At 43.7% G+C, this 21,203-nt stretch overlaps 1 protein-coding gene across 42 annotated transcripts in view; it reads left to right on the top strand.

Moving 5' to 3' along the window:
* CLASP1 (cytoplasmic linker associated protein 1) overlaps positions 1-20,366 on the top strand; it is a 173,814-nt gene extending 153,448 nt beyond the window's left edge. For 30 of the 42 annotated variants that reach the window (XM_048310308.1, XM_048310310.1, XM_048310272.1 and 27 more), the window contains 5 exons: positions 49-242; positions 1,884-2,012; positions 11,996-12,202; positions 14,361-14,477; positions 16,250-20,366. In XM_048310308.1, the coding sequence (XP_048166265.1) occupies positions 49-242; positions 1,884-2,012; positions 11,996-12,202; positions 14,361-14,477; positions 16,250-16,336 (734 nt within the window). In that variant the 3' untranslated portion in view covers positions 16,337-20,366. The remainder of the gene's footprint in view (positions 1-48; positions 243-1,883; positions 2,013-11,995; positions 12,203-14,360; positions 14,478-16,249) is intronic. The other 12 variants (XM_048310273.1, XM_048310289.1, XM_048310305.1 and 9 more) reach the window with 1 other exon arrangement.
* Positions 20,367-21,203: the final 837 nt, after the last annotated feature.

Genomic DNA, 21,203 nt, shown 5'->3' with positions numbered 1-21,203 from the left:
TTGATCTTTTCCCCATTTCTCCAAATGATTTGCTGCCATTTGTCCTAGAAGTACCCATTGACCATTCGGATTTGGTGGCTGATCTTCTGAAAGAGCTCTCCAACCACAACGAGCGGGTGGAGGAGCGGAAAGGAGCTCTCCTGGAATTGCTAAAGATCACAAGGGAAGATAATCTTGGAGTTTGGGAGGAGCATTTCAAAACCATTCTGCTCTTGCTGCTGGAAACGCTTGGAGACAAAGATGTGAGATGTAGATTTTGTCTTAACTCTCCTGTACATTGCTTCATCTTGGGTAATATTTCCTACACACCAGTTTAAATGAAACCTGCCACTCATCAGTGATACTGCGCTGCTCATTTTTTCTTTTGAAGGTTGGCAACTCTAGTTTTCACTCAGTTCAGTGATGAGTTTTAAGTTACTCCAAAGTGTTCAAGTTTTTCTCCTGCCCTCCAGAGTGTTACTAATAAATAGCTAGGAAATTAAACTAGAAGCAGAAAAGAAGTTCTAGTCTTCTAAAAAACTATCAAGACTTCAGTAGTTGTTCTCTTCTGAGTTAGGATAAAGTTACAAGCTCTTACCTATATTATACCCATTCCCAACAAGGAGAATAAAGGCATTCTAGAATAAATTAATTTTCTTTTTCTCTGCGTGGTTTAAAGACCCCAGGGTATTAGATCTTATGGGGTGGGTCTCTGTCTCTTACAAAATGTCATCAAGAACAAGCTGCTTTTATAGGAAATCTTGTTTTGAAATGTTAAAGAAAGCTGTGTTATTATCACAGCTTTATGTTTGGTAGTTGATCAAAGTGGTAATTTACAGGCTAGGCTTTTTTCCATTCGGGGATATTTGTTCAGCTTGCAGCACAATGATATTTGGTAAAGGCTCAACACCCCGCTGCACCTTCACATCAGAGCCATGCTCCATCTGAACAGTACAATATTGAGGCTTCAAAGCACTCACAGTTCTTTTTTTTTGTTTCATCTGATTCAAAAATCTATTGTATTTCTTACACTCCTTGTAAAATATATGGCACACTCAGAAATGTTAATTCTGAAGCAGGGTAGGTGGCTGACATATTCTCAGTCATTGTTCTTAGTTTAAGCATGAACTGCTCTAGTTCTACATGTTTAATCATAGCACCATCAGACAAGTATCAGAAGATCTGGTGACTTTGTCTTAAATACATGTGATTTGTGCTACTGTATGAATTTTGCAGATGAATAGCAAAGCGCATATTTTAAAGGCAGAGTATGAAGTAGAGTAAGTATTCCTCTGCTGAAACAATTGAATCTATTTGGAGTGGCCACAGGTCAAAAATTTAATGTAAATTATGAAATTGAAACAGGTGTTATAAACCCCTTCTGCTCATGATCTTTTGATATGAAGAATGAAGACACAGGTCAGTGTTGACTACAGTAACTTAAATCCTTGAAAGTAATTTCCATAGGAGTTACAAGAAGGGTCAGTCTTATTGCATTAGTATATGAGAAACAGCTCTGTGACATGGATGGAGCCCAGTTTGATACCTTCCAAGCTGAGCAAAAGAGGAAGGGCAAAACATAAATGATCTGACCTTCTTTGTAGATTCATGTAATGCAGATGTCCTCCTGTGAGTACAAATTTGTACTTCATTGCCGAAAGTACGGAATTTAACAAAGTAGTTATTCTGATTCTTGTATATGTGAGAACAGTCATTTTATGTGGCTTTTTGTGCACAAGCAAGCAAGGCGCCCAATTCTGAATTTGTTACATTGATTCCACTGCTCACTCCACTGGGGCTGGTGGTGTAGGGAGCCGTGAGAATTCCTGGTGAGCCACGAGAATTCACTTCAAACTACAATTTTGAGAAGCAACTTTTTCTAATGTCTATTTTTCTTGACACAGCATTCGATAAGAGCCCTGGCACTGCGAGTTCTGAGGGAGATCCTACGGAACCAGCCGGCGAGGTTTAAGAATTATGCGGAGTTGACTATCATGAAAACACTGGAAGCACATAAGGATTCCCACAAGGAGGTGAGTGACTGTTTCATCATTGCTGCTGGGAAAGCAATATGGACCTGCTGAAGAAATGTAGCACCTGTGAGTCTTAACAGGCAAACATGTTGTGCCATCTTGGCAGTAGAACAAATCAGTATTAAGTCTCCTGAGTATGAAGAGACAGGATTTTTACATGCTGAAACAGTGAGGAAGAAAGTTGAGACTGTCAGAGCTGTTTATGTGGACTTAGAGCTGTCTGGAGTGGCACACCATTGTTTGTTAATTTCCCAGGATTTCCCTGCTCGTTCTGGGAGAGACTGAGACACTGTAGGAAAAAAGTGCATGTTTAATTATTTTTTAGAGCGTGCTGGGGGCACTGTGCTGCCTCTGTCTGTACAGGTAAGAATACAAAATGTACTGGAGAACACAAAGGCCATGTTCAAGCAGAATTGTGTGTGAAAATTGAATGGTGAAATTGGGCCATGCTGGAGAGCTGGGGACTGGTGAGTAACAGAAGAAAACGGACAAAAAGGCCATGCTACAGCAGCAGAGAAAGAAGCAAAGGGAAGGGTGAATTGCATTTTTCTTTTTATGAGAGAATTTGTATACAAAACTGAAAGTATTCTGAAGTAAAGCAAGAATAAAGAGGCATGATAACATTTTAGGTAGATTAATTCAAATTACATTTAAAGTTAATCTTTGTAGCTTGATTTCCAGGTTGGGTCTTTTAAGCTACCTTGTGCATGTCACAAGTTAGAACTAAACCTTCTGGAAAGTGCTACCAGAATTTATCTATCAGTCTGTGATGGCTTTGTTACCAAAGTCCTTCATTTGAAACCTAAGGCATTTATTCTTCTCTGCAACAGGGTTGTCCTAAATTCCCTAAATTTATAAATAAAATTTATAAATATATAAAGTTTTAGGCGTCTCTGTCTGAAGAGATTTGGCCATGAAAAGGGTGATTATAATAGACCAGACTGCTCCAGAGCATTGGGTGACTGACACAAGGTTATTTTAGCTGTGAGTAGCAGAAGCTGTACTGTTTGAAAATGAAAACAGCAAGCCAAAAAACGCTCTCAGGGAAAGAAACTAACAGTCTGGATTTCTCTGAAATGCAAAAGTAGATGTTTAATGCTTTAGTGAATGAGGGCCACCCTACTCTGCCTACCTTCCTCTTCTTGATATAGAGCCATTGCACCCCTGTCATTTTCAGTTCAGAGTAGTAAGAAGCAGTTGTAAATTGATTTTCTGATAAAGCAGTTAGACAAAACATTATGTTCAGAAGGAGTGCCTTTTATTGGCAAGTTTTCCTGCTTGCATGCTTCTCAGCTCACGTTGACTCGGTGCCCTTTGTATTTTTTGTCTAAAAATCCTCCAAAACTAATGTTTCTAGCAAGACTTTACCCAATTGTCCCTGGCATTGTTTTTAATGCCCGTCAGAATTCACTGTACTTGTGGGACTGCTAAGAACAATGTTGAAAACACCATGCTTTATGCCTCTGTGTTCCTGTGGTGTGGAAAGGTTCTTCAGGCTTTGCATGAGGTGCCTCCCAAGGAAAAGCAGAAAAAGATAAACCAGGAATGAGAGGGAGGGGTTCTGGCACTTCTTTACAGAATAATTGAGCTGTATTGCTCTCAGCAAGTAGCTGCTGTGCTGCACGTTTGATTTGCCACAGTTTTATACAGCATCTTCATAATGAGACATCAGTAGCTGCAGTGGGATCTTTGGGTGACAGCTGTCACAGCAGGACACTGCAGGTATGTTCCTGTTTTGCCATCTGTTGTGTGTGCACAGCTGTATTAAGTGGGGGCACTGGTTCTGGATTTTTCATTCTGTGTATGAGTATTTTCTGATCCCTGTGTAAATGAGGCTTTCAGAACCATGATGCAGCCCAGGAAAGGCATCATCTGTCTATCATTAGTTTGAGAATATCAGCATTCCTGAAGTTAAGAAAGGTACCTGCACTTGAGTATCCACATGAGCTAGGCTAAATATATACCTGGGAATATGCTCAAAGTATTTTTACCTGTAGTTGGGACTTGCTGATTCAGTTAAGCCTGTAAAAAATTAACTGAGAATGCATTTGGGCAAGGCCTGGTTGGTCAAACTCATAGCCTAGAGCCAGAAGGTCACAAATTCCCTTCCCGCGGTGGCCCTCCAGCTCACTCCCACTGCTGACTTCACAGCACTGCTCTATCCAGGAGGGCAGGAGGAGGTGCCCTTTGACTGGATCCCACTGAGCAGGAGATTAAGTGAGGATTCACTAGTTTGTGCGCAAAGGGCACTTTCAAAGGATAGCTGAAGAGGGAAAGGAAGTTCTGAGCACTCTTCTACAGTTTTCTTTACACTGTATCAGAGCAATATTAGAGGGAGTGGTGCACTGTCCCTAAACTGCATAAAATCAAATCTTCCTCTACACTCTAAGAACTATTTCAAGAATAGCTGGTATACAATTTAGTTGGGAAAGGGTTAATCTTTGTGTCAGTGATGTCCTGATAAGATGTCACTCCAGTTTGTTATGTTTCTGGGCTGCTTCTGCCTTGTAGCAGAAGACAGCAGTGATCCTTGGTTATGGTTTGATAATTTGGTGTCCAACAGGCTGTATAAGTTAGGAGAAAATGTCTGTTTTGAGCAAGCTGGATCTGTTTCAGTCTTTCTTACCTGAGTTTCCCCTTCAGCACAGGGACTGCTAATTGCTCCAAGCTATTGCTCACATTTTCAATTATATGTGACTCACCGAGACTCAATCTTAAAGTGACCAAGCAAAGGAAATTTGAAGAGGAGGACAGTGCAGAACTGTTAAGGTTGGGTACAGTGTCCAAGAAGTCATAGTAAGAGGCAGTTCTTTGGAAATCGGGAAGGTTTGTTTGTCTATCCAAATTCCAATATTGCTGTTGTTCAGCATGGCCAGGAGACATCAAATGACGAAACATGTTCACCAACCAGCAGATGTCACCCCCTCCCCCAACTTAGTGCTGATATCTAGTTAAAGTTTATTTGTTTTTAAACAAGAAAAGGTCTGTGATTTTATTCCAGATTACATAGTTGGAAGTATGAAACCGGTGTTAGCACAGTTAGGTATTTTGGGAAGCCTGGATAATTGGCTGTTTTTCCAAGTCCAAGCAAGTGTCTTGAGACAGTTGGATCTTTGCCATGGCTAAAAATCCTCTGCCTCCTTCTGCTGGAGGCAAGGTCTGGGATCAGAGCAGCACAACTGAGAGCACCACATTTCCCCCCAGGGAAACAGGAGAGGAAAAGTTGGTACATGGAGCTGGAGACTGAGTCACACCTTGTTGTGAGTGCAAATGCAGGGGATTGGCAAAGCACAGACCTCAGTGGCAGATTGAAATTAACATAACCCTAGGCTACAGACTAGAAGACACTGGGTTGGATTCATGTTTAGTTTGCGTTTTCTAACTTTGTTCTGTTTTTATACTGTTTGTAGTACAAGAGTCTGTTCAATGCTGTTGGTGTAATGGGGTGATGTGAGGAGTCAAGCCTGCTTCAGTCATAACTGGAAACGTTTAAGGGGGTTGACATGTAAATGCCTTTCACTTACTTTTGGAGCATTAGAACATAATTGAAGTTGTGGATGATATTAAATCTTGTTGATTTTTATCAGTCTTTGTTTGGAGTTATTTGGAAGAGAACCATCTTTCTGTTGCCAATTAGTTAATATTAACTCATTTGTTCCAGTGTACTTACTCACCCATAACTAAGGAGAGATGCTGCTTGCTGACCCAACATCACTGATAAGATGTTGCTTCAGATTCATGCCAGCAAAATGAGGATAATTTCTTATTATTGAATATTTTAAACCAGAAAATATCTTGGAAATCAGCTGCAGAGTGAGAAATCATAGGACAGCTGATTCCCTGCTTCTGTTTCTGGCACAAAGGCTATAGACTCAACTGATGTGTGTTTTCTGTGTGTAAGGAAAGGAGCCTGTGCCATATCTTAGATATCTAATTTCTGTATTTTATGATCTAGAAGGTCCATAAGCATAATTGGGATGCTTATTGTACATTATTGTGCACTCTTTTTCATAAGCCTCTAAAAGAGGGAGAAGAAGAACCAAGAAATCAGTTATCCATTAGCTGTAGATAATTTTTATTATCTTGCTGAGGTGCTTTTAGATTGGCCTCTGACATTTACATATTTTAACTGTCCTCTGATGATGGCATGATCTGTGTGGGTTTCTACAAAAAGAAAAGCACTAAAAGATCATAGTCTTGAAGATTGATTGTTACCTAGTCCATGCTGGAAGCTACCAAGTGTTCCAACTGGGCAGTCATTGATGTTTCATAATACACATTTATGTGCTTCTTCTATTTCCCAACACATTTCAAATATTTAGTGCCCAGGAGAAGCACTCTAATCTACTTAATCTCTGAATCCCTTATAAAAATCACACTGCTTTTTCATCTGCTGAGCACTCCCCATTGCTGAATCCACTTCCTGCTTTGAAACCAAGTCCGTAATTGTTTGTTCCTGTCTGGATCAGACTGTAAAGCCTTCAGGGATAGCAGTTTGCCTGACTAGGTACTGGTAAACCTCCATCCCCTCCAAGTTAGATTATACAGGCTTTAAGTAACCACCTCTAGATGGCAAAAATTGGCTCAAAAGCACAGCCACATGCCTTGTAAGCCTGAAAGCAAAACCTTGTTCTTCTGCCTCATAACCTTCTCTGGTGCTCTGCGTGTTTCACAATGATGTACAAAGCCTCTGGGCTTTCAGAGGGGCTTTGCCTGCACTGCCTCATCCTCTACAACCTTCTTGAGAGACGCTGTTAACTAGCAATTGTGGCAAAGTACTCCAGCTTAAGCTCCTGTGGGAAGCTCTCACCCAGGAGTGCAGGTGGTGCTTTGCTGAGATCCCTGCATGTTACACTGATGGCCTGTGTAGCCTATGAACCTGGCATGTTCTGCCTTAGGTGAGTCAGGACATATTTTTCTTTCCTTATTTGCCAGTACTTTGTGTCTCTTTAAAGCAGAAATGAAACTATCAAAACTCGTAAGCTGGTTGCTGCAGCCATCAGGCAGCAAGCAACATCTTAATGCATGGAGTGTAATAGCTGAGCAAAAGAAATTGAGTGGAAGAGATGGAGTCTGAGTTCTGGCTGTCTTTAAGTGAACAGGATGCTGTGGCTGCAGTGCACTGTGAACCAGGTAAACCAGTGGGAATTGTCATCCAAAGTTTGTCCAGAAAATTTTGTAGAACTTTTATGATTCCAATGTGCTTTTCTATTAAAAGACAAGGATGTGTGACCAGTCACTGTCTTGATCTTGACACTGTTCCTAATACTGCATGTCAGCATATCCCCTCCCACTGAAATCAGGAAGCAATTCCCATGCATATTCCTGGGACTACCTAACCTGTTACTTTGAAGTTTACTCCTTGGTAGCATTAAGGAAGACACTGCTAGAGGTGATCAGCTTTCTGGGTGCTACACCTCGCTGGCTTTGCACATGTGAATATGGCTCCTTCCCTGAAGCAAACTGGGTGGAAGTATGAAAACTTGCCTTTTGTGAGACTCACTAGAAAGTCTCATGCATCACAAATGTCTTTCAAGGAACCCACCAGCACACACAGCTTATGTTATGCCAGCAGAAGTCAGGCTGAATCTAGTCTCCAGTGTGTAGAGCATAAGGTAAGCCTTTGGAAAGGAGAAAAACCTGCTGCTTTAAGGACAAGAGTTATCTCTTAGATCTGCATTCCTGGGCTGCCTGCCCTGTGTTGAATGATGTCAAACTATCCAGTTCAAGCCATGGTTTGCTCTAAGCTTTTACTGGGAGGTAAAATCATGTTTGTGACATACCTTACACACATCTTAGTGTCTGTGCTTTTAAAGAACTGCAGGCTTTCTGTAGTCTTGCACATCTTGCTTCATAACCGCCCTTTTGAACCTGCTGCATCCAGCAGCCATCATTGTTTGATGGCTTTTCTAGTTTTCTTATGTATCTCTGAGATTCCTGAGAATAATTGTATTAGGTCAGACAAAAATCTTGCTTCACTTGATACCCTATCTGACTGACTAGCAAGAAGCAAGCATACAATGGTGCTTTCCTGTGAATATTCTCCCTCCTTCCAGCTGTCTTAAAGCCTTTCCATGTGAATGGTTCTGCCTGCTTCCCTCTGTGTGTTGGCTTTTTTTTTTCCCCTTTGGTTAACTTGTCTAACTTCTAATCCTCTTGTGACAGCAAGCTCCCCAGTCTGAGCACGTAGCAAACAGCACCCTTTCATTTTCTTGGGCTTAAAGGATAGATTACATAGACACTACTTATTGTGGTGTCACTGCTAGTACGAGCCATTCCTGTCACTTCCCAATGTGTATCTGCTGATCTTGCCTTCAAAGGTAGGAGGAAGACCTGTTCCTTGATCCTGTTCATTTCTCCCACTCCTTTTAAGGTTGTTTCACTCTGCTGGTCAGGTTAAAGCCCTGATTAAAAAAGATACTTGATTTTTTGATATTGTAAGCTACATACAATTTGCAAGGTACTAGCGTTGTGCCTCATGGCAAAATGTCTTTGCTAAACTCTATTACAATTGCATGTTCTTGTTACCAAATGACCTTGCAGGTTGTATCTTTTGATAATACTCTTCCCTCCATTTGGGAATGCTGCTGATTTCTCTGGCAGTGCCAGGTGAGAGGGACTCTGAGCCAGTTGGGTAAATACTGAGAGCCCCTCATGGGATGCAGAGTCTGTCTGGGTGGCTGAATGGTTTTTTTCGCCAAAGCTAGGAGGAAGGACAAGGCTGGTACTTGCATTGCAGAATGGTGGCATTTGGCTTCCTGGGCCAGCAGGGATGAGTTTGTCTCTTTGGCTCACTGTCAGCTGGTATTGCCCTACCCCTTCCTACACCCTGTCAGCTGCCGGTGCTTCCCCGGGGAGCCAGGAGCTGTTACCTGCAGAGGCTCTCATCCAAGCAAGCATGTAAGCACATGCTGGAATCCCATGGATGTCAGTGAGACTGGAGCATGTTATTAATCACACACTCAGGGGGTTTGCTGAAGTGTGGCTGAGATGCAGGCCTTGTCCGCCAGATGTGCTCGTGGGAGGCTTGGAAGTCTCCCCCGTGTTGCCACATTTACAAGCTCCTATCGTGCTGGACATGTGTAATATACATCTTTCTGTGTTCAGGGGCAAGGCACTGCAGGGAGAAGGGATGTGAAATAGCCAGCCACTGCCTAAATGTAGCCACATCTGTGCTAGAACTAGGCAGCAGTGCTGAAAGCAGGACTGTCAGGGGCATAAATAATTCCTGTTCCTGCAAAACTTCCCTTGCTTACCTTTTGATGGGCAAAATATGTGTGACCTTTGTTGCTGTTGAACCCTTGCTTATTTTTGTGAAAAATTATGACTGTGTTTTAATGCTCCTTTTGCTTGGAATTGGTTTATGGGCTTTTTGTCTTGTGCACTTGCTTCATATCTTCAACTTTATAGGCATAGTAAACTGTGTGCAAACAGGATATGGAGCTGAAACCCAGACAGAATATTCATTGAATTTTTCACCTACTGCTTTTTTTTTTTTTTTATGGTAGTGTGTTTGAGATCAGAGTCTAGCCATAGGTTTATACTAAAATATTGTTGCTTTTTTATCAAGTAGGATAGCAAGAGGATCTAAGGTTTAATTTTTTTTTTCAATTTTCTTTTAGTGTGTTGTGATATGTGCAGGCTTTTCTTTCTGAGAGTGTCTGAAAACACTTCCCAACAGTGTTTGGCATTGCTGCAGAACAAAATCCCAAGTGGCCTGTGTCCAAATAGTAATATTTGGGGTTTTTTAGCTAGTGGCTTGCTAGTGAATAGTTAAATTGATGGTAAAGTATCAGGGCCCTCTGTAAGTTCATGCTTTCCATCCTTTGTGGAAAGCAGATGTCAGAAACTGCAGTGCCAGGAAGTGGATTCCTTTAGAGACTTTCTGGGAGCTCCCGACTTAATCCACTCCAGCAATTCCACTCTGTGCTATCAAAGCCTGGCATTAGGCTTCCCTTAAGTACTCGGGTGTTTCTTCCTTTCCCAGCAAAATCACACAGTGCTGGCTCCTAAGTTAGTACTAACTTACGTGGAAAAATATTAACTTTCATGCTTCTCATGTGTGAAATTGAAGAGAAATTAGCAAAAAAATAGCTAGAAGAGGAAAAACTTGCTGTAAGTGGGAAAGCAAGCATTCTGTTTTGCATGGCTACTCATTCACAGATTTTTCAGGAAGAATTTTTTTTTAATATTGACCACATTGTGGATTGCCATTCATTTTGGAATATGTTTTAATGTTTTAATTAAATGCTGAGAAAGGCTTGAAATAAATGGAGCACTTGGACAGCTTTTCTTCTGTAAATAGGGCACTGGTACAGAAGCAGTCCAAAATCTCAGATTGCTTCATCATCCTGCCCATATCTTGCCTGCATGCAATATTTGTGCTGTGTGAAGTGTCTGAGATCACATTCACTGTTGGATCTGCTGTAGAGAATGCCAAAAGCCAAGTGGATGAGTTCTGCTATTTCCTGGGTATACAAGTGTCTCGTGCCATTCCTGTTTCAGGGAGGTAGCTGTCAGCATGAGCAGAAGATTAATGTTAGCAGCATGGCTGTGATGCTAAGACTGTGGGTGAAGCAGGCTTTGTAGGTGAAGATGATCCCTTCTGGTCACTATTAATTGCTGTTATCCTAAAAGTCAGTTCAACCCTGAGTTTGATACCATCACAGTATGTGGGAGAGGAGAACAAGGCAAATTCAGCAGCCATGGCTTCAGTCTTAAGTGACAGGAGACCTATAGTTTGATTTATTTGCTGTTTTGCAGATTGCCTGGGACAGATTTCCTAGTGCTGGTTTCAAAGTATTGACTTCAGACAACGCCAGGCAGTTCAGTTTAGGAGGAGGTAGAGAACTGGTGTTGGACACCTGAACCTCCCACACAACCAGGAAAGAGGGGGTGCTTTAATGCTCCTGGACTCAGTTAGGGACTGCCTGGGACTAGCTGGAAGATCCAAATGTGAGGATCTGAGAACGGTTCTTTCTCCTTAAAGCTGAGGTGTTGGATTTAAGTCTGCCTATGGGGGCATCTCTGTCTACTCAGGATTTACCCTCCCTTTAAAGTAAGCCCTGAGAAGAGGGGAGTGAGAGAAGATGGGGAAAAGTATCCTCCATCTTTTGTGTTTTAGCAAGAACATGAGGAGCAAAAAGTGTGTTATTTGTGGCCAGGAAGAGTGCAGCCAAGAGGAAGCTTGATTTTGTTGCCTGGCAATTAGCACAGACACTTGAAAAAAGAAAACCTGCCTTCCCATCCTGTTCTTTTTTATCCAATTACTGCCGAATGTAAAATTAATAAATTCTCTTGGGAGGAGAGACCAGATTTGGGTCTTTCTTCTTTGAACTAGCTGTCCTACCTGCTGGGGAAGAGTGAAAGTTGTGAATCTGCCTTCCCTCAGGGTAGGAGTTGAATTTAGCATCATCCTTGCTTTGTGTGATTGCTTTAGAGTGTGGGCTTGCTGCAGAGGGTGGGCGCTACTGCTGTTTCCACTTGTTCTTCCTCCCGTTTTGTATGATGATCCCAGTGCTGCCTTGATGGGTTAGACGTGTTGAGAGCACAGCTGCCTGGTCAGGGACAGCCTAAAGCTGCAACAGGGCCATTCGTGGTAATGGTTAAGGAGATACATTTTACAAGTCTAAGCTGGTGGGTTTGGGTTCTTTGACAGGGGCTGGAGAGATGTCATCCTCTCGCTCCTCTGGGATGGGAGTGGCTGGCTGTCTTGGGTGACAGGTGATTTTTTCAAACTAGCCACAGCTCTGACACAGTTATGTTAGGCAGGATGGACTTCTTGCCACTGGCTGGAACAAAGATGTCACTGGAGGCAGAGGATGTGAATTCTCAGAGTCAATTGCCCCTCGACAGAGCCTCCTGCAGATCTGTTAATGAACATCCCCAAGCATTTCCTGGCAGTCATTCCTAGCACACACCAGTGGTGTTGGCTGTCAGGTTTGACCTCATTAACATAAGGGTTTGCTCTACTTTCATTTCAGGTCGTCAGAGCTGCTGAAGAAGCTGCTTCCACCCTGGCGAGTTCCATCCACCCCGAGCAGTGCATCAAGGTGCTTTGCCCCATCATTCAGACTGCAGATTATCCAATTAACTTAGCTGCCATCAAAATGCAAACGAAAGTCATCGAGAGGATTTCCAAGGAATCGTTGCATCAGCTCCTACCCGATATCATTCCTGGGTTGTTACAGGTACAGAAGCCCATGTCACTGCTCCTGAGCACAAGGCACCATTCATTTGTGAGATCTGTGCCCTAAAGGGAGAATGATGGATCCTCTGGGGCCAGATTTTGGTATATGAAACGATTTAATTTTTGGTAAAATAAAATTTTTATATGTGAGTTTTTGACCCTTTTAGTGTTAAGGAAAGGAAGACTCAGGTTCTTATATGTATGTTCCACAACTGGATGCCTTTTTCTGACTCCTAAATAAGCCAGTAGCAGCCATGTAATGAGCTTGAGGGTAGGAGTTAGCCACATTTTATACTGTGTCTATACATCTTGTAGTCTCCTTTAATTCTGCTGAGCTGCTCTGTGCTTTGATGGTACTTTGCACTTGAATTTGAATCCCAGCAGGCAGGTTGCTCCTTTCCTTTTTTCTCTCTGAAATTAGAACCAAACTACTTGCTGACTTCATTCAGCCTCTTTCATAACCCTCTCGGGCTGGGTGAGGAGCTGTGTTTTTGCAAGTGCTAAGGCTTGGTTGTACACTGTGGATTTAGCTTTGAGCACTGGCTGTAGCAGTCTTGTCTTTTGGTCCCCTGCACGAGCAGCTGGCCGTGCTGGGATGGAGCTGCAAACAAGAAGGAAATACATGAAGTAGCAGTGAGAGAGGAGAAAAAAATGTATGTGTTTACTGGGGAGAAACTGTGACAGGAACAGATCAGTCAGAGTGAAAGGGGGAGATGTGTTTGGGTGGGTAAGACTTCCATGGAGAACTGGGATAACGAGGCCTCCTCACTTGTGAGCATAAAACATTGGAAGGACAAGAGCAAAGTCAGAAACTCCCCTTATGCATCCTAGCATTCATCCCAATTTTGTAGTGTCAGTTCTTGCAATTCTTAAATCTCAACTTCTGGGAGTTGGACAATTCTGTATTGATCTAAACTTTTGTTGTAAAATGGTTTTAGCCATTGCTGTTGGAGACAACAATCTGAACAATGAAGCTTCAATGCACTGGAAGTCTGGGAGCAGCATGCCTTTAAAAAGGCAGTTTTATTTGTCTTCTTTAATTACTTCCATGTCTTTAAATGATTCTTGTTTCAGAGCCTAGTTTGCCTGAGATATTTCCTTACCTTAGAAACTCAGTAACTGAAGAAATCTGCTCCTTACATTTGGGAAGTATTTTGGGATCCTGGCTGAAGGAGTGTGTGTGGAGACAATCACCTTTGTGCTTGTTTACCACACTGAGGGCCCTGGCAGAGTGGTGAGGAGGCGAGGAGTGTCAGCAGCAGTGTGAGCACAAGTGTGCAGCTCAACAGCCAGGCTCTCCATGAACAGATGGATATCTCCATGGAAGAACAGGGCTTGGCAGGGGAGAGTTGTGGTGCTTGCCCTGGTCCTGATGAGGAGGCTCAGCCTTTTCTCCACCTTGATCCTCAACAGCTTGGTGTTTCTCAGAGCTCACCGAGGTCTCGTGCCCTCCTAGCTCAGTGCTTTGTGGAATTGCAGACTGTCATTTTGGGCTGTATCAGCCCTGCAGCTGGAACAGCCCCAGCTGTGCTGCATCCCTCCTCTGGCTTTCCTGGCAGAGGTCATTCTGCATCCAGAGGAGCAGCATCCCACAGGCTGAAGTGATGTCTGCCTTTCTCATGGGGTGGGATGGCTGCTGAGTGATAAATCTCTGCCTGAGTTTGGGACTGGTGTCACCAGCTGCTAAGTGACCTGGTGGCTAGTTTGAGCTCTGCCCAAGCTGCCAGAGATCAGCATACATACAGGGGTCTTTCAGTATGTTCTTTCCTGTGGTATTTCCTACTTGGTAGGCAAGCTGCCCTCCGAGGAGTCCTGACCGTTCAGGATAGTTCATGGTCATCTGAACTGGACACAGAAGTGTGTGTACCTGATAGAATCCCGAGCTCGTGTTAGGGAACTGTGTTGTTATCTAATGCTATAAATAACTAGATATTAATAACTTGTAACATGGCAGTAATAACAGAAGGAACAGATAGGGTGATTGTATTCTCTTGCTCTTTGAGTAGTCAGGTTGCAAACTGTTATGTTAAGCACAGGGTTTTTTATTGATCTCTTAGGTCAGCCTCATTTGCAAAATGTACTTCAGCTCTGTAGTGTATTGCTGAGGAAGGGTGTTGGGGAGTGCTGTTTGTCTTCTGACCTTTTCCTCTCATTTCCAGGGCTATGATAACACGGAGAGCAGTGTCCGAAAAGCCAGTGTATTTTGCCTAGTGGCTATTTATTCAGTAATTGGAGAAGAACTGAAACCTCATCTCGCACAACTCACAGGAAGCAAGGTACAAGAATAATGTGTCTCAGGTGTTTTGGTGTAGTGCAAGCCATTCTGCTGGCTTTTACTAGCAGCAAGAGCAGTGTCTTCACTGTAGCTCGGGGTCAAGTTCCCTGAACTCTATTAAATCCTGTCTCACCCTGACAAATACCACTGGAGCAGCACAGCACTTGCTCAGCAGTGTGAGCATTTGAAATATCACTAAGAAAATTTTGATGGTGTTCAGAGATCGGTTTCGTGATGCATTTGATCCTGTGTAACTGCAAGCTGCTTCTGAGCAGGTCCTTCCCGCTCCAGCCATGTTTGCTTTGCTCCTTTGGCATTAGATCCAGAGGTGATTGTGCAGTGAGCTGGATCAGCTGGCTGCTCTGGCTGAAAACCAGATCTGCAATACAAATTAAATAGCTTTCAGTCTGCTCTGTGGCTGCACAGGCACTCTTGTGCAGAGAGTGATGGGAATGCATGGCGATGGTGGGAGAGCAGGTCCTCTCATCAGCAAGTTCTGATTAGGGCTGGTAGAAATGCAGGTAGAGCTTCACCCTTAATAGCAGGGCACACGTGTCCCTTCTGGGACAACAGCAAGCTCAAGTGCCCCTTCAATGGACTTTGTACCCTGGAGTCACACTAGCTGCAAAACTCAAATTCTGACCTGATGCTGCAAGTGAATCCAAGCCCTTAGTTCAGCTCTGTCCTTCAGACGAGAATTTTGTGTTGGTTTTTGATTGCTTTTCAGAGCTGCTCAATAAGCCACCACAAATTTTTTTTCTGCTGTTTTAAGTCTTCATACCCAAGATTTCCGTGCAATTTTAAGATGAATTCTGCGGTTTTTTGTTTCTGAAACAGATCTGTGCATGTGAATAGCTACTTAGTTCAGAGGGCTTCATGCTGTCATTTTGAAGCAATAATTTCTGTCATGGTTAAGGAAGTGTGGTATAGGCCAAAACAACTTAAGACTGAAGGCACTTGGACTTTATTTCTGTGTTGTCCTGTCAATAAACAAATTACAATTGTGCCTCCAAATTGCTCTGCAAAGAGGACAGCTGAGTGTGCTGAGGTTTACCTCTTTATATTTGGGATGTTAGGAAATCCCCATATAAAATGTTGTAGAGGCTTTATTATCCCAGTATCCTTGGTGCCACAAACATACTCCACCACATCACTAACTATTAACATGTAAGTCATTCTTCTGGGTTTACGCAGAGTGCGTGCATTTTTAAAGTTAAATGTAAACATGAGTCATGACAGGATCTGGAGTTAAGGTGGCAAGGAGGAAAAAGAGAACAAACCCATGCAAGGGAAGTATATAGTCATAACAACTGCAGTTGCACTAGAGGTACCACGTTAGTGAAGATATAATGTCATTGAAAAAGAACATTCTATAAAGCAGGGAAAGTTCAGGGTGTTTCCTACGACAGGGACCCATGGCTCTTGGATCACCAGTGTGCCTGCAGCCCTGCTGACCTCTGTGGGAATCCTGCTTGACCTGATCCGGCTGCAGGATTGAGGTCTGGGAACTGATGGCTGCTGAAGTGAAATGCAAGAGGCTTTTCTAAATCCCGTTAAGTCTGCCTGTGACTTCAGTGGGACTGGGCACAGCCTCTTGTCTCTGTTCTGAAATATGGTCAGTTTTGCTTTTGCTTTTCCTCCAGAGTGCCCAGTGTCCACTCACCCCAAAATTAGCTCACCACAGAATGCGAGTTTTTACACTGGCAGTCAACTTTTGCCCACCTGTTTTTTTCTGGCATCTTCTCCTGATCTTTCTTTCTTTCTTTCTTTCAGATGAAGCTACTAAACTTGTATATAAAGAGGGCCCAGACCACCAACAGCAACAGCAGCTCCTCTTCAGATGTTTCAACGCACAGTTAATGGAGATCTGTGGACATGTGTAGACTTAGAAGCAATCAACGGTGCCTCTCAGAGACCTTTCTGCTACTCTTCACTGGCACGCTCCATCAGCTTAAGGAAGCCATGCAGATATTTATTGCAATCAGTATTTTAGTCCCTTAAAAGCTTTTACGTAGAATCTTACTGGTATTGAATGTAAAGGAAGCAAGGTCTGTGTCGCAGTCTTCATTAAAAGTGAACATCAGAAAGCCGTACTTAAACATATTTGTATAGCCTGCTGAAATCTCAGAAATATGTTTAGGTTAGCATTCTAACCCTGAGTCCAAGAACCTGGACACATGTAAAAGTCAAACAAATCTTGTTGGTTTAGTTCATACCCAGTTTTGGTTTCTGTGTGCTAGTTATCTGCTCTCTCCCCCCACTCATTCTGACTGGGTCCTCCTCTTCTTTCAAGTCTTGTGTTCCTGTTTCGTAGTCCCTGTTGCAGCTTGCCTAACTTGCAGGGCTCTCCATGAGGAGATCTTTGCAGAAGTGGCTGTGATTCCAGCCTCAGATGCTTTAATACTGAGAGATACCAAGTGAGTAATGAAAGCGTAGGTTCTTTTTAAACATCTGAGTTTTGTACATAGTTCTGACAGACCCCAGATGGGCTGATCTCTCTGTAACTGCTCTTCAGACAGCTGTGCTATGCATAACAGCTGGGCACTTGCTCTTTTCATTGACTTTGTAAATACTTCTCCCCTCTCAACCCATTTGGCTCTTTCATATGTTCAAAAGACTCTCCTGGTTACCTGTTACTCCCCAAAGGGAACCTGAGACCCAATTCTGGGACCGATGTCTGCAAATAGGATGGTGGAGTTGGGTGGGTGGGGTTGGGTTAGGCTCTCAGTGTGTCAGTGGCTGGGCAGTGGGAGCTGGCAGAGCTGTACCTCAGTGCCAGCTGTTTTCCTTGAAATCTGTAGCATCAAAGGGCTGATCTTCTGCTCTGACTGATCCACTGATGCTGGATGGCTTTGTCCCCACAACTTCTTTGCACTTGGGGCAAAATGTTCATCCCAGAGGACAGAAAGGGTGTCTGAATCTGAACAGAAATACCACATGGAAGCACCTCTGAGCCAGCTGGGATGGTGCTGGTTGCCTGCCACAGCCCCTCCTGTTCCTGAAGACCCTGCAGTGCTGTTAACTGCCTTTAGAAACCTTCTTTGTGGCCATCTCCACACACAGGCCTGCTGAGTGCTCTGCATTTCAGAAGAGTGGGGGTCCCTCACTGGGCACTGCTGGCAGCAGGGTGCTCCGGGTGGGGGTGCAGCAGGGAAAACCCTTTTGCAGCCTAATAACGCAGACCAGGTCAGAGGCAAACCAGCAGCAATCAAATACCCCACAGCACCGCTCTTCCCTCTGTTTGCAAAGGGGGAGCTCCCCCTGGCTCTGCCTGTAACCAGGGAAGGCAGGACCTCACTAATTAACATGCTGTGTTTGGCCCTGGGCGGGATCCTGGCTGATGGGCATGCCCACCCCAAACCTTGCCATGGATCACAGCTGGGGTTTTGCTCCCAGTGCCAGTGACGCAAGAGGACCGCGGGCCTGCAGCTTATGGCTGCAGCTGTGCTGATGGATGTGTGTTCCCTGGCTGCTCTCAATGCCTTGGAGTCTCTCCAGCTTCCTCCATCTCCCCTTTGGGGAGCTGAAGGGACACCTTGGGAACATACTGAGAACATGAGACTCCGTTACTGCGGCAGGGGAGGGTAAAGCCCCTTCCATCAGTTACCCCTGTGTGTTTCAGCCCCACCCCTGAGGAGCTAAGCTGGGAGCTGATGCTAGGTGCCAGCTTTTCTCCCAGTCCTCATCTCAAGAGAGATTGGGGCTGGTGGGGGACTGTGTGGCACTGGGCTGCAAAGCTTGTTGGTCCCTTTCCCTGCTCACATGAGAGCAGAGGAGGTGATTTGCTCCTGGTATGTGTGCAGGCTTTTGCTGGCTGCAGGGCTAGTTCCCTGATCTTTCCCAGCTAGTAATGCTAGGGCAGGAGAAACTCTGTGCTTTCCTGGGTGTTGTGGGATTCCCCCAGGGTCTTTCCACGGGCTCAGAAAAGCCATCCTCACTACAGGGGATATTGGCTGCTCCATGGTTCGTGTCTGCCTTTCTGTGGACCATTTCTTTTCCACATCTTTTGGTATGCTTATTAGAATGCTCTTTTTAAATTTTTTTGAATGATTCAAATTTGATTTTAGCACAAATTTATTTTTCCTTTTGAGGAAATACTCAGCTGACTTGTTGGCAGCAGTTAAGCTGTCTTGTTTGAACTTTTAGTAGCGGGCTAGGGTTTTTTTGGGGTGTTGGGTTTTTTTTTTTTTTTTTTTTTGTTTGGTTTTTTTTTGTTTTTTTCTAATTGTACTCTTTAACTGCTTAGTATTTATGCCTGTCTTTCTCCCCATCTCAGTTCAGCATCTTCTGTTCCAGTTCTAGGGTTCAGAAGGTCAGCATAGCTGACCAGGTGGTATTAGTCCCTCCCAGCTGTGATGGAGCTTGGTCCATCATCATTTGCTGTTGGTTGGTTTTGATTTTGTTTTTTTCCATTGAATGGCACACTGTAGCAAATCTCCAGGAATTGAATTCCTTCTCAAATGATTTTATATGTTTTATAAAATCCTGTTGGTATGCACTGAGAGTGAACACACTGTAATGTCCCTGACACCTCAGTCGGGGTCAAAGCTCATCCTTGAAAAGGCGCCTGCGGCCAGCCTGCGCTTCCCGAGGCCACTGGCACACCCGGGGCTGCAAAGGGTAGAATCAGGCCTTACTTTCTGAATCAGATTCAGTTCTGTTTGTCAACAGATGCTCATTAATGTGCTACTTAATTCCACTGCATGAGTCGAGGACTGTCCATCCTTTGAGTACTCTAGGATATGTTCTACCTGTACACAGTAGGAGCATTCTGCTTAGGTATTTATAAATCATCGCAGATAATGTACATAGTAGGGTTGTTTAGTATGTTGAACATGACCCAGTTTTTATTTTGTGTTTCCTTTGAAGTACTCAAAGGGCTAGCTCTGAATGTCACCTCTCTGATCTCCAGTTTTGGCTTCAACAAGCTGTACAATCATCTTGTTTTCCCTTCAGCGAGCATAAAGGTCTCTCTGGCTACAAATCAGTGTCCACACACGCTTGCAGAGGAAGGTCTGCGTGCTGCAGTGCCTCACTGCACCGGTGAAGCTTGTGTTCACCTTCTCCTGGCAGTAGCCACCTACTGCAGCTGCCTTTTCTTTTCTTGCTGCCCATTATGCAGGGCTTCAATTTTTCGTACTTTAAAAAAAAAAAAAAGGGAAAAAGAAAAAAAGAAAAAGAAAAAAAAGTGTATTTTCTTTGCCCACCATGCTTTAAAAATCTGAATGAGAGAAAACTCTCAGCAGACAGCAGCTCTTGGCTGCAAGGTTGCCGAAATCTCAGATGTGGATGTTTTTTCTGCCATTGGCTGCACCAGTGCTCCATGGGCATGGGCAAATCCCAGCCCCATCTGCCCCACAGGTCTACGTACTGTAGTTCTCATGTAGTTCAGAAATACCGAGGCATGTGGCTTTCTTAAGGTACACTATGTGTGCTTGCCTGGATTACAATACAATACGAGACTGTCTTTTTAATTGCTTATTACTAGCTTACCAATAACCTGTATAAGTAATGTAACTTGCATCTTTGTCATCAGAACCTTTTCTCCCCACCCCTTTATTTATCAAGCATAATATTACATATTAAGGGACAGGAAAATAGACCTTTGTAGTATACAGCAGGACGTTGCTAACAATGTTTTAGATGGGAAGTGAAAAACGCTCTGAAAAATGCCAGCCATGAGAAATGACTTTGTTGGCACCGTGTTCATGCGCATGTATTTTTTTCTATTTTTTCCGCTTTTGTCATGTTACATCCATATCTGTATTTATATCTTATTTGTTTCACTTTTGAGTGTATCATGGCAATTGTACAGATGTTTTTTGTTAACATTTACGTGATAGAATTTGCTAAAAAAAATTAAAATAAAACCTTTTGAGTTTGCCCTAGAGTAAGTGGAAGTTGGGTTTCTTCCTGGGGGAGAAACATCCAAGTAACTAATTGTCCAACACAGCTCCTTACTCCAACCTGTGCTTGTAAATGATTTGGTCTTACTTGACTCAGTTGTGTTGATGGTCGTGCAAAGTCACGTAACTCAAGGAGGAAGGGCTGCAAGGATATCTGTGGTGTTGAGAGAGGGGTGATGAAGTGTTTGGGGAATTGAAGGAGTGCGGGGAGCTGCACAGGTCTCTGTGCCTGGTACCAAATGACAACTTGAATTTGAATTGTCTGGGCAGCCTGAGCACTCAAGCATTTGTGTGTTTTCCTGTGGGAATAATAGCTCATCACAATTTAAAAACCTGTAGTGAAGCTGTGCTCTACACTCAGGAAGTGAGTCCCCTAAGGTATGATTTTTACCTCAAATACCTTGTGGTGGGAGCAAGGAAGCCAGGAGTGCACGAGAGGTTCAGGTTTTGTAGGGGAAGCTTTTGGTGTGAATATTCCTAGGCAGAAGAATATATGGAGAGTGTCACAGAGCATTAACAGCAGCCCTGGCACTCCTGGCTGTCACCAAGCCCTGCCCATGCCAGCCCAGGGACCCTTCTGCATCGAGATTCGGGGGCTGGGCTGGGAGCAAGGGGCAGTGATGGCTCTCCCTGCTGCAGATGGACCGTCTTGCCCCTGTGATGACAGGGTCTTTTTTGACTCTGCTGTGTGTCAGAACAGTAGGAGGGAAGGTCCACCCTTGCCCAGTGACCCTGGCTTCTTCCCAGAGCACTTTCCATGTATCTTCTCAAGCAGTGCCAGGTATCTGGGGTTATAAGAAAGGGAAGAGAGAAGGAATAGA

Source organism: Corvus hawaiiensis, chromosome 7 (genome assembly GCF_020740725.1).
Source record: "Corvus hawaiiensis isolate bCorHaw1 chromosome 7, bCorHaw1.pri.cur, whole genome shotgun sequence".
NCBI lineage: Eukaryota > Metazoa > Chordata > Aves > Passeriformes > Corvidae > Corvus > Corvus hawaiiensis.
Note: the sequence above shows the minus strand (reverse complement) of the source record. Positions and strands in the feature narration are given on the sequence as shown.